We start from the raw sequence: 12,906 nt of genomic DNA on the forward strand, positions 1-12,906 counted from the left end.
GAGGTTGCCCTTTGGACTGAAAGTAAGTGCAGAGATCTTCCAGAGGAAGCTGCAACAAGCACTAGAAGGATTAAAGGGAGTGGAATGTGTTGCAGATGACATCATCCTATTTGGAGTAGGGGACACCAGAGAAGATGCAGAAAGAAATCACGATGCAAGACTGCAAGATCTTCTTCAGCGATGCAGAGACTAAGGCATCAAGCTGAACCGGAAGAAGTCGGTAGTGAAAACTACATGTATCACATTTCTAGGACATGTAGTTATTGATCGAGGCCTGAAACTGGATCCGAAGAAGATCCAGGCTATCCGAGAGATGCCCAAACCAGCCAATCCAACAGAAATCCAAAGATTACAAGGCAGTGCAAACTACTTGGCAAGATTCCTGCCAATGTTGTCAGACACATTTGAGCCTTTGACGAGGTTGACCCACAAGGAAGCAGAGTGGGAATGATCATCAGAACATGACATGGCAATGTCAAAGATCAAGGAGCTGTTTACAACGGCACCTATCCTGGCGTACTACACACCAGACGAACAGCTGACTATGCAATGTGATGCAAGCAAGGCAGGTCTAGGTGCAACACTTATGCAGAAAGGACAACCACTGTCCTATGTGAGTCGAGCATTGATACCAACCGAGCAGAGATATGTTCAGATTGAGAAGTAGGCACTGGCAATAGTGTTTGCCCTCGAGTGCTTTCATCAGTACACTTTACAGTACATAGATTAAAAAGCCTCTGCATAGAGCACCAAGACGTCTTCAGGGCATGATGATGAGGATGCTACACTATGACAACGAGATCAAATGGGTAAAGGGAAAAGACATGCATCCAATAAATATGCTCTCCCGAGCATACCTCCCGGACACCACAGGATCGACCAGATTCACTGATGTCAACGTAGTTGAGTCCTTGAGCATGGGAGAGGACAAGGTCAAACGCATCCAAGCCACAGCAGGGAAGACAAAACACTACAAACAGTTCAGAAAGTAATCCAAAATGGATGGCCAGAAGTCCCAGAGGCAGCACAACCGTACTTCAATGTCAGGGACGAGTTGAATGTGCAAGATGGCCTAGTATTCAGAGGAGAGTGAGTTGTAATCCCTATCACTTTAGGCAAAGATATGAAGGAGACACTCCACACCTCTCACCCAGGAGTGGAAGGAACCCTCAGAAGTGTTAGAGAGTGCATTTTCTGGCCCGGAATGAACTCCGATGTGTAGCAGTACATTTCAAACTGTGAAGCCTGCAGGACATACGAACAACAGAATCGGAAAGAAACTCTGATGCCCCATGACATCCCAGACCGCCCATGGGAGAAAGTGGGAACCATATGTTTGAACTTGAGGGAAAGCATTATTTAATGACAGTTGACTATCTAATTTCTGGGAAATAGACAGACTGTACGACCTGAGCAGCAGAACAATCATTGTGAAACTCAAGAAGCACTTTGCAAGATACGGAATTCCCAGCACCATAGAAACATAGAAAATAGGTGCAGGAGTAGGCCATTCGGCCCTTCGAGCCTGCACCGCCATTCAATATGATCATGGCTGATCATCCAACTCAGTATCCTGTACCTGCCTTCTTCCATACCCCCTGATCCCTTTAGCCACAAGGGCCACATCTAACTCCCTCTTAAATATAGCCAATGAACTGGCCTCAACTACCTTCTGTGGCAGAGAATTCCACAGCTTCACCGTGTAAAAAATGATTTTCTCATCTTGGTCCTAAAAGACTTCACCCTTATCCTTAAACTGTGACCCCTTGTCCTGGACTTCCCCAACATCGGGAATAATCTTTCTGCATCTAGCCTGTCCAACCCCTTAAGAATTTTGTAAGTTTCTATAAGATCCCCCCTCAATCTTCTAAATTCTAGCGAGTACAAGCCGAGTCTATCCAGTCTTTCTTCATATGAAAGTCCTGCCATCCCAGGAATCAGTCTGGTGAATCTTCTCTGTACTCCCTCTGTGGCAAGAGTGTCTTTCCTCAGATTAGGAGACCAAAACTGTACGCAATACTCCAGGTGTGATCTCACCAAGACCCTGTACAACTGCAGTAGAACCTCCCTGCTCCTATACTCAAATCCTTGGTAATATTTCCTTCGCTCCATAGATGCTGCTGCACCCGCTGAGTTTCTCCAGCATTTTGTGTACCTTCGATCTTCCAGCATCTGCAGTTCCTTCTTGAACTCCTTGGCAATATATTTTTATTGGAAGCAATTGTACAAAAAACAAAGTAACTTGACAATTCTACAACTCTATCACAGCTTCAATTTTAACATTTTACAAACAGAATATTAAATTGAGAAGAGAAGAATGAGAAGAGAAAAGAAAGAGAAAAAAGAAAAGGAGAGAGAGGAGGAGATATGTCCATCAACCCACCCATGCGCCCGCTCACCCAGCCCCATAATCAGTTTTGAGTTTGTGTTCAACCATTGTATTGCTCAAGAAATTCAATAAAAGGGTCCATATTTTTAAAAATTGTTCTGGTTTGTCAATGAAGATAAACCTAATTCTTTTTAGATGTAATGTATCTGTCATTTCCGTAATCCACATCTTCACTGAAGGGACTGTTGTCTTTTTCCAAAATTTAAGTATACGTTTTTTTGCTGATATTAGACCGTAATCAAGGAAGCGTCTTTGCGAGATCGTAAAGTTGCTACATGCATCAGATATTCCCAGTATTATCAATTTTGGGTCTGGCCCTAGTGGAGCTTTCAGTGTTTTAGAGGTGACGCTGAATATTTCCGTCCAAAAACGTTCTATTTTTTTGCACAGTACTAAACTGTGGGTTAAGGTGGCTTCTTGAGATTGACATTTATCACAAAAAAGGGGAAACAATGGGGGAAATCTTGCTCAATTTGGTTTTTGAGCAATATAGCCTGTGCAGCACTTTAAACTGTATCAGGCTGTGTCTGACATTTAGAGAGCAATAATGTATATATTGTTGGCTTTTGTCCCATAAATCCTTGGAGATGTGTTGACCCATCTAATCTTCCCATGAATGCCTATAAATCTCAGATGATGGCGTGTCGATGTTCTGGAGGGCGTTGTAAATGTGGGATATCAACTTCTCTGTATCTGCTTGTCTATTCAAACATTCATCGTGTTTGTCTGCACCTGCAGAGGAGCAATCTTGTCCACATGTTCTAACTTGGAGGTATCTAAAAAAGTTATTGGTGTTCAGATTGTATTTCTCCTGTAATTCTTTAAAGGAGGAGAGAGTCCCCTCTGATAAAGGTCTCCCACTGTCTTGATTCCCTGATTCTTCCATTGAACGAAAACACCATCTAGAGTAGAGGGATTATTTGTAAGGAAGAAGGAGAGACATGTCTCTCAATTTGAGACTGGACCAGCTGTTTCCAAATGTGAACAGTACTATGTATTATCGGATTATGCTCTTGCGTTGATTTTCATTGGCACAACTTTGGTCCTCATGTTGATAAACAGCAATAAAAGTTTCCAAAGGTAATGGAAAGACTGGAGGAAAGACTAGGTGCTGAGAGCTCTCTTATACCTGCATTAAACACACCTGAGCAATTACAAACACTCGTGAAGCCATGTGTCCCAAACATTATGGTGCCCTGTATAATGGCAGACTTTGTATAAACACAGCTGTAATTTCTACATGGTGAAACCAAAATGTATAAAAATGGCCTTTATTAAAATCTGACAATGTGCACTTTCACCACATGTGATATTTTCTATTACAAATCTTAAATTGTGGAGTACAGAGGCAAATAAATAAATGACGTGTCTTAGTCCAAAGCATTGTGGAGGGCACTGTGTGTGACTTCATCAAAAGCCATTCGAAAAAAGTGGTTCTTTTTCATTGCTGTTTTGTTTATGTATTATGCTTAGCTTCCCCATCTTTGTTCTTCAGCACCCAACAAGCTCTGTGCATAATAAATAAGGTCTGAAATACTTTATCTTCCGTATCTGCATTAAAGGAGCCTCGATCCTTTCAAATCTTCCTGAATCAGACTGACTTCCTCCTAACTTAAAACACAAGAAAATGGTGCAAAATCTGTCAAAAGAAAATTCAATCTGAAATGTTAATCTTGTTTATATTTCTCTCGATAGAGATTGTTTGCAGCATTTTGTATTCCTTTTTTAGATTTTAACATCTGCGATTTTTTAAATTTAACTCCACCTCACCTTAATTTAGATGATATGTATGGATAGCTGGCGGCGCTGTCAGCGATGGCAGCCTCAAAGAAACATAGAAAATAGGTGCAGGGGAAGGGGAAGGCCATTCGGCCCTTCGAGCCAGCACCGCCATTCATTGTGATCATGGCTGATCGTCACCAATCAAAAACCCGTGCCTGCCTTCTCCCCATATCCCTTGATTCCACTAGCCCCTAGAGCTCCAACAGTCTGTCTGTCTTTTTGTCTTTTTTGTTATTTTTAGTTTTAAAAGTATGTGTTAATTTTCTCTGGTTTGTTTTATGTTGGGGGAGGGGAAACTGGAGATGCGATTGTTTTCCGACTTGTATCTCCATTCGCTCTGCGGCCTAACATCATGGAGCTGGCGGCCTCCCTCAAGACTGACTTTGAGCCCCACCGCGGGGCCGTGGACTTACTATCGGAGCCTGCGATCCCTTGCCTGGGATCGACGCTCCAACTGCGGCCTGCGGATTTCAACATCGAGGAGCTCGCAGTCTCGGGTAGAGACTGATGTCGGTAAACTCCAAAGTCGCAGGAGGTTCGACCAGCCCCGACCCTGGGTCAGAACGCCCAACGCGGGGAAGCTGAGATTCCCCCCCCCGATGCGGAAGCTTGATCACCCCGACGCGGAGGACTCGACTGCTGGCTGCGGGAGCCAAGATCGCCCCGACTACGGAAGCTTTGAGTGCACCGAAGAGAACTAAGAAGGGAAGAAGTTTCGTATTGTAGTCGAGTGGAGGCGCCATCGAGTGTGGCAGCCTCGTCTGCAGCTGTCTGTCCTTTCACCCTTTTTGTTATCTTTAGTCTATTAAAAGTATGTCTTTGGAGGTCTTTTAGTCTTTTATGTAGGGGGAAGGGAAGGGGGAAACCGTTTCCCAGTCACTACCTGGTCGAGGTTGCGTCTTTTCTCCGAGCCACATCTTTATCCCTCCTCGCCTACCAACTGGATTGACGCGGCTTTTCCTGCCGGAGTCCGGCCAGAGCTTCAGTAGCGGCGCAGCACTGAATTCCATTGCGGAGCAGGCAATACCTTACCGGGGATCGCTGTGTTGGAGCTCCAGAGGGCCTGCCGACTTTAACACCATGGAGCTGTGGTCTGCGGAGCTTCCAACCGCGGGCGGCGCTGACTTTAACATCGCAGAGGCCTGGGACCTTTCGCCGAGGATCGCCATGTTGGAGCTCCGCCCAGCTCGGCCTGTGGACTTCGGAAAGCGCGGTCTGCGGCAAGATGTGGCCGATTCGGAACTCCAAGCCGCTGAGAAAGTTCTTCCGTTCCTACGTCTTGGTTTCTTGGTCCTGCAAAATATTCTAAATGGAATTTAAACTGGAGGTGGAGTTCCATCATCCCGGCGGGAGGGCCTGAAACATATGGCCACCGTTGCGGCGAATGCGGAGACCTCAATAGGCCCTGACCACGGGTGAATAAGAGGAAGATGTCTGAACTTTTTTGCCTTCCATCACAGTGAGGAACGTGGGGGAGTCGCTGTGGTGGATGTTCACGTTAAATATTTATTTGGGTGTCTTGTTGCTCTTTATTGGTATGATGACTATGACCAATCAAATTCCTCGTATGTTGCAAAACAGACTTGGCTAATAAAGTACTATTATGATTATAATTATAATAGCTGTGTATCAGAAACTCTTTTTGTCTCCAAGGATTTGGTGTGAATCCATAGAAACATTTACAGTTGTTTATATTTCATCATATTGGACATGGATTCCTTTGTTCTGATCAGTGCACAATATGTTTTGCAATTGAGGGCAATCTTCAAAACTGATCTTCAGTTATTGCCGGGAATGATATTTCATGTTTTCAGATGATTGAATTATTTTTTTTAAATGTTGAAAAGAATAGATCACGCTCCTTACTTGCTCTGACAATGTTTTTTTTAAATATCCAGGTAACAGTTCTTCTACCTGCCAACCAGAACGACCCTGGTGCTAATTTGGCGGTCCTTGGCAGTGTGACTGAGACTCAGCAGCCAATACCAGTGGAAAACGATTCTCAGGTAAATAAACCTTCACTTCAGCAGGTTCAATAATTGTCAGACCACATTACCGACATCTGGAGGGCCTGTTCCAAGTGCAGTAGTATCCGCTGCAAAGAGTGCAGCAGAATAAGTAGTTAAGGCATTATGTAGAGTACTGTATTAGATTGAGATATGTGCAAGAGGAATAACTGTTCCATTGGGAGTGAAGATAAGCAAGGTGCTGGTGGAGGGAGATTCATCAAGCGAGAGAGCAGGAAGTAGAGCTGGAAAATGATGAGAGCAAGAATAATCAAATAGTGTCAGGAAGGGACAGATTGTACAAACAGATGGTCAAGTAGGGTTCAAGCCTGGAGAAGATGCCCATAACCCAAATGGTTCTCTTGCACAAAATGAAACTACTTAGATGTTGAAGGAAAGTCAAAGATAAAATAAAGGTTCGATCTAAATGTACAAAACATTTTTTAAAAGGTGGATAAAAAAATCAGCACGAATAGGTGTAATTAAACACAATGCAATTACAATGTAAATTCCTGGATGATGCACAAGATGGTTTATGGACTATTAGGTGAGCAGTGAGCTTGTGGAGAAAAAATGAAGTATGTGACAGGAACTAATGATGAGGCTGTCGTGAATATAAATAGTGAAGTGAGAGACAAATGGGCCTGTCCCACTTAGGCGACTGCCGCAAAATTTTCAACATGTTAGGCGACAATTTTTGCTGTCGTAGTTTGACGTAGGTGTTGGCGTAGGTTGTCGTAGGTGCTGTCGTAGGTGAATTCCATTAAAACTAGTCCCTGGCAGTCACCTAAAGAGTCGCCTAAGTGGGACAGGCCCTTTACAAAGGAAAGGAGGAAAGCGCAGAGAGTGTTCAGATCTGGGCACGGTGTTACAGGAATGATGTTGTCAAGCTGGAAATTCTACAGGGAAGGTTTACGAGGATGTTGGTAGGACTAAAGAGGTTGAGTAGGCTGGGACTCGATCCTTGGAGCGCAAGAAGATGAGGGGTGATCTTATAGAGGTGTATAAGATCATAAGAGGAATAGATCAGGTAGATGCACAAAGTCTCTTGCCCAGAGTAGGCGAATCGGGGACTAGAGGACATAGGTTTAAGGTGAAGGGGAAAAGATTTAATAGGAATATTCAGATGGGACTAATTGAGGTATGTAAACTTGTGATGGGTATGGAAAGGGCGGCTTACAGGAAATGTTTCACCATATCAGAGGACGATAAAACTAGGGGATTTAGGGTGAGGGGAGAGAGATGTCGGGGATCTTTCTTCACCGAGAGGGTGGTGAGTCTCTGGAGTTGGGAGCTGGCTCATTGAGTGTTGGGAGCTGGCTCATTGACAGCATTGTGTCTCGACAAACACTTGAATCACATGGGCACAGAGGTCCATGTATCAAGTGCTGGAAGATACGATGAATAGAGAAGAATGTCCACTGGTCAGATTGGCCGAATGCCCAGTTTCTATGCTGTATGACTCTGTGATTCTATGCTCCTATTTTCTGTTTCTCTTTAAACTACAGCTGAATGAAGAAGCTTACAGAACATTTAGTTGATTGCATCTGTTTTGTTCCTTAGTCACATTTGCCCACCCCAAATCATGGTACTCCTCATCTGACTGAGGTCAGCAACTCTGTGCAGCAAATACCGGATGCACTGGACACAACAGAACCTGACCTGGATACGGATGAGGACGAGGATGATGATGATGAGGAGGAGGAGGAAGAGGAGGAAGAGGAGGAGGAGGAGGAGGAAGAGGAGGAGGATGTGGACTCATCTGATCTCGATGATTGGGAGCCGGGTCCTCTGAGGCCCTTTAACCCATGTGATTTGTGTAAGTGGAACTGTAGTCAAACATTGATAGGGTGATACAGCACATAAATGGGTCCTTCAGCCCTCTGTGTCTGTTCTATCAATTAATCCTATGTTAATTAATACTCTCTCCTCAACAACACCCCCATATTCTATCACTCATCTACTCTTCAGGGGCCATTCACAGTAGCATATTAACCTACCAGTCTGCGCACCTTTAGGATGTGGGAAAAGGCCCATGTGGACACAGGGTGAACATGCTAAGTCCATGCAATAGCGCCTGAGGTCAGGATTCAAGCCTGGTGGGCGACGCGACTCACGTCGCAGCGGCCTCTGCAGTCCGTTTGTCTTTTTGTTATTTTTTGTCCTGTTTTAATGTAGTTTTTATTATTTTTTTGATGGGGTATGTGTGTGTGTGTGTGTGTGTGTGTGTGGGGGGGGGGGGGCGGGGGGGTGGGGGGGGAAACTTTTAAAATCTTTCCCCTGCACGGAGAACCCGACCTTTTCCCTGTCGGGCCTCCGTTGTCATTGGGGCTGCAACGTGGAGCGGCCTCTAGCAGGGACGTCCTGGGGCTCCAGTCACGGAGCTGCGGAGCTACTCACCATCATGGAGCTGGCCGAGTCCGAAGCGGGTGGAGCTGTGGTGGCGCGCTGCTTAGACCCGACCCCCGGAGATTCGGAGGCTTACCGCAGGTCTGGCAGACAGTAACACCGGGAGCCCGCGGGTCCCTGGTGGGAGACCGCTTTTCGAGGCTTCTGCAACGGCGACTTCTCCCGCCCGAGTAGCGGGGTCGAGGATGACCTTTAGCGGGGCCTTACATCATCGCCCGGCGTGGCTTTAATGGCCGCGGGACAATTGCCATCGCCCGCCGGGGGCTTTGACTCTGACATCGGGAGGGGAATGGGGAGTGCAGGGGAGAGATAAGTTTTTTTGCCTTCCATCACAGCGAGGAGGAGATGCGCTGTGATGGATGTCTGTGTAAATTGTGTTGTGTCTTGGGACTTTTTTTTCATGTGTGTATGACTGCAGAAACTACATTTCATTTGAGCCTCCATGAGGTTCAAGTGACAAATAAATTGTATTGTGTATTGTGGTCTCTGACGCTGTGGGTCAGTGACTCGACTCGCTGCTGCTGCCCTCCAGAAGTGGAAGGAATTCACTCATCACTTTCTATGTCTTTCTGTTTTGAGGCGGTTCTTACTGTTTATTGATGAAGAGCGATTGATGTAGCACAAATGCCTGTTATTTTCTGCATGAAACAATGCTGGAGGAACTCAGAGATAGACATCATCAGGAGTCTGAGGAAGGGTCCCGACCCGAAAAATCACCTTTCCTTTTTCTCCAGAGATGTTGCCTGACCTACTGAGTTATTCCAGCACTTTGTGTCTGTATTTGGTATAAATCATCATCTACAGTTCTTTGTTTCTACATTTGAAGACAATAAACAATAGGTGCAGGTGTAGGCCGTTCGGCCCTTCGAGCCAGCACCGTTCAATATTATCATGGCTGATCATCCACAATCAGTACCCTCTTCTTGCCTTCTCACCATATCCCCTGGCTCCACTATCTTTAAGAGCTCTATCTAACTGTCTCTTGAAAGCATCCAGAGTATTGGCCTCCACTGCCTTCTGAGGCAGAGAATTCCACAGATTCACAATCCTCTGTGTGAAACCCTCTGCATGTCCAAACCCTTAACAATCTTATGTTTCAATAAGATCCCCCTCATCCTTCTAAATTCCAGAGTATACAAGCCCAGCCACTCCATTCTATCAACATATGACAGTCCCATCATTCCCGGGAATTAACCTTGTGAACCTACGCTGCAGTCCCTGAATTGCAAGAATGTCCTTCCTCAAATTTGGAGACCAAAACTGCACACAATAATCCAGGTGTGGTCTCACTAGGGCCCTGCACAACTGCAGAAGGACCTAAAATTTGCTCCTATACTCAACTCCTCGTGTTATGAAGGCCAACATGCCATTTGCTTTCTTCACTGCCTGCTGTACCTGCATGCTTACTTTCATTGACTGATGAACAAGGACCCCCAGATCTCGTTGTACTAGAGGAAATGGGCAGATGAGGTTTTGAGCCGGGGTCCTTCTCTAGACTGGGTCTCTTGGGTCTCTGTTAATTTCTGTTGTACTTTACTGCAGGGTGTGAGGATTGCAATATGGCACATCCAGGTGCGTGCCCCAAACACGGTGCTCTGCACTGCATTCCCAACCGGCCTGTGCTGAGCAGGGCCAGGGCCAGCCTGCCGCTCATTCTCTACATCAATCGGTTCGCCGGTGGAATCTTCTCCAAGCGGCGCATTCCAAAACGCACACAGTTCGGTCCTGTCGAGGGACCATTCGTTAAGCAGTCTGAGCTCTGTGATGATTATATTCATTTAAAGGTAAGTCTTTTAACTTGATTGGAACTTGCAAATTATCCTTTGCTGTTTTAGTTTTACAGATAGGCCCTTCGGCCCACCAAGTCCGTGCCGACCAGCACTATCCCACACACAAAGGACACTTTACAATTTTTATTTTTACCGAAGCCAATGGACCTACAAATCTATATGTCTTAGGAGTGTGGGAGGAAACCGGAGCACCCGGGGAAAACCCACGTGGTCAAGGGGTGAATGTACAAACTCTGTACAGACAGCACTCGTGGTCAGGATAGAAACACGAGTCTCTGGGTCTCAGCAACTCTATCGCTGCGCCACCGTGCCGCACATTGCTATCTTTTACTTTAAATTTGCAAAGCAGAGTTTGAACAAATTACTAAAGAGTTTTGTCTTGTTCAAATACGAAGGTATGAAAGATTTCAGTTTGGCATTTCATTGAGAAGGTTTAACACAGAGACTTATTGGTTAAGCATTTGCTGATACACCTGAGATATCGTCAAACAATACACACCTGACCATATTTTTGCCATTCAGAGTGCACATCCCTATCTGTGTGTCAGTACTTCAGGTATATCCCATGACTAAGTGTGCTATTTTCCACTTCCCTCAGTGATTTATTATTTTCCTGAGCTGGGATTATGAAATTTAATAATAACGGTTGAGGATCAAGTCCACTGCTGAAACTTTGCAGCATTTTTCACTTTGCTGAGAGTGGTCTGAAATGATCTAATTCTGCCCTGGATTTTGACATCGTGACAAAATTTATGAGGGAATTCCATACCTGACACTCATCTGACATGGATTTGAATCAAGTGACCAACTCATGGTGATATAATCATGGTTGCTGAGTTGGCTCTTGCTAGATCTATGTGATTCAGTGGGAACTATTTCATCTACATGTACCCTATCCTGAGGTCTTCAATGCCCAGTTTGTACTTTGTGCAGTTGGCGTCAGGGTATGTTTATTTTAGTGATATGGCATGTTAACAGGACCTTCAGTCCATGGTGACCACCAATCACCCTTTCACACTAGTTCTATGTAATCCCACTTTTGCATCCACTCCCTGCACACTTGGTGCAATTTACACAGGCTAATTAGTCCACAAACCCACATGCCTTTGGGATGTAGGCAGAAAGCGGAGCCACTGGTAAAAACCCATGTGGTCACAGAGAGAATGTGCAAACTCCACATCGGCAGCACCGGAGGTCAGGAACGGACCTGGACCTCTGGCGCTGTGAGGCAGCTGTGCCAATGAGCCTCCCAGGATCAGTGTTATAGTGAACATTTGAGCTTTTCTGACACTGTTTGGGGTGCAAGGAATTCTGTGCAGCAGTGCTCGCCCCAACAAAACCTTCCCTGTTTATCCATCTGGGGAATTGCAAGGGCTGGTGAGCTTTGCCTTTACACAGCAATTTAGGACACAGTGATAAAGTGGTCATTCATCAGTGTTGATATGGAGGGGAGCTTCTGGAGTATAATAACTTCAGAATGTGCATGAAACATTTTGAAATGGTGTGAGGTGCTACATTAATGCTTTTTTTCTTTTAACAGATTGCTATGGGAGTTGTAAGGGAGGGTTTGAAAGAAGGAGAGAAACCTGGGGATTTATGGTTTGATCTGTCTGATGAGAACTTGTGCAACTGGATGATGTTTGTACGACAGGCTCAGAACCACTTGGAGCAGAACCTGGTGGTGTACCAGTACGGCAAGAACCTCTATTTTACCACCATCAAGCATATCGAGCCAAAACAGGAACTCAAGGTAAAAGAGAACATGGGTGGGTGCTAGATGGTGTCACTGGTGCAAATAGTGGTCTGTTCAAATTATCCTCTTATTTAAAGTAAAAAAAGATGCTGAATAGATCAGATATTATTTTGGAAAGAGCAACAGTTAAAGTTCAGATTGGCGACTTTTAATCTGAACTGGGAAAAACTGACAATGCAGCTTAAAACTGCAGAGAAAGGGGCCTCCGGTGTAAAGAAGAAAATAATGTTATCGGATGAAGCCACATGATACAGATGTCAGGGTGCCAGTGAGCAGTGTCAGTGACAGCAGTGTCAGTGTTGGCGGTGCCAGTGACAGCAGTGCCGGTTACAGTGGTGCCAGTGACAGCAGTGCCAGTGACAGCAGTGTCAGTGTTGGTGGTGCAGTGACAGCAGTGCCAGTGACAGCAGTGCCGGTTACAGTGGTGCCAGTGACAGCAGTGCCGGTTACAGTGGTGCCAGTGACAGCAGTGCCGGTGGTGGTGGTGCCAGTGACAGCAGTGCCGGTGGTGGTGGTGCCAGTGACAGCAGTGCCGGTGGTGGTGGTGCCAGTGACAGCAGTGCCGGTTACAGTGGTGCCAGTGACAGCGGTGCCAGTGGTGGTGGTGCCAGTGACAGCAGTGCCGGTTACAGTGGTGCCAGTGACAGTGGTGGTGGTGCCAGTGACAGCAGTGCCGGTTACAGTGGTGCCAGTGACAGCAGTGCCAGTGGTGGTGGTGCCAGTGACAGCAATGCCAGTGTTGGTGGTGCTAATGACAGTAGTGCCAGTTACAGTGAG

General features: G+C 45.7%; 1 protein-coding gene across 3 annotated transcripts in view; it reads left to right on the forward strand.

Annotated features, from left to right (window-relative positions):
- Positions 1–12,906, forward strand: part of prdm10 (PR/SET domain 10) — a 220,558-nt gene that overhangs the window by 67,780 nt on the left and 139,872 nt on the right. For all 3 annotated transcript variants that reach the window (XM_033049823.1, XM_033049825.1, XM_033049824.1), the window contains exons 5-8: positions 6,070–6,177; positions 7,741–7,996; positions 10,129–10,370; positions 11,917–12,126. In XM_033049823.1, coding sequence (XP_032905714.1) covers positions 6,070–6,177; positions 7,741–7,996; positions 10,129–10,370; positions 11,917–12,126 — 816 coding nt within the window. The remainder of the gene's footprint in view (positions 1–6,069; positions 6,178–7,740; positions 7,997–10,128; positions 10,371–11,916; positions 12,127–12,906) is intronic.

The sequence above is a fragment of the Amblyraja radiata genome, chromosome 33 (genome assembly GCF_010909765.2).
Source record: "Amblyraja radiata isolate CabotCenter1 chromosome 33, sAmbRad1.1.pri, whole genome shotgun sequence".
Lineage (NCBI taxonomy): Eukaryota > Metazoa > Chordata > Chondrichthyes > Rajiformes > Rajidae > Amblyraja > Amblyraja radiata.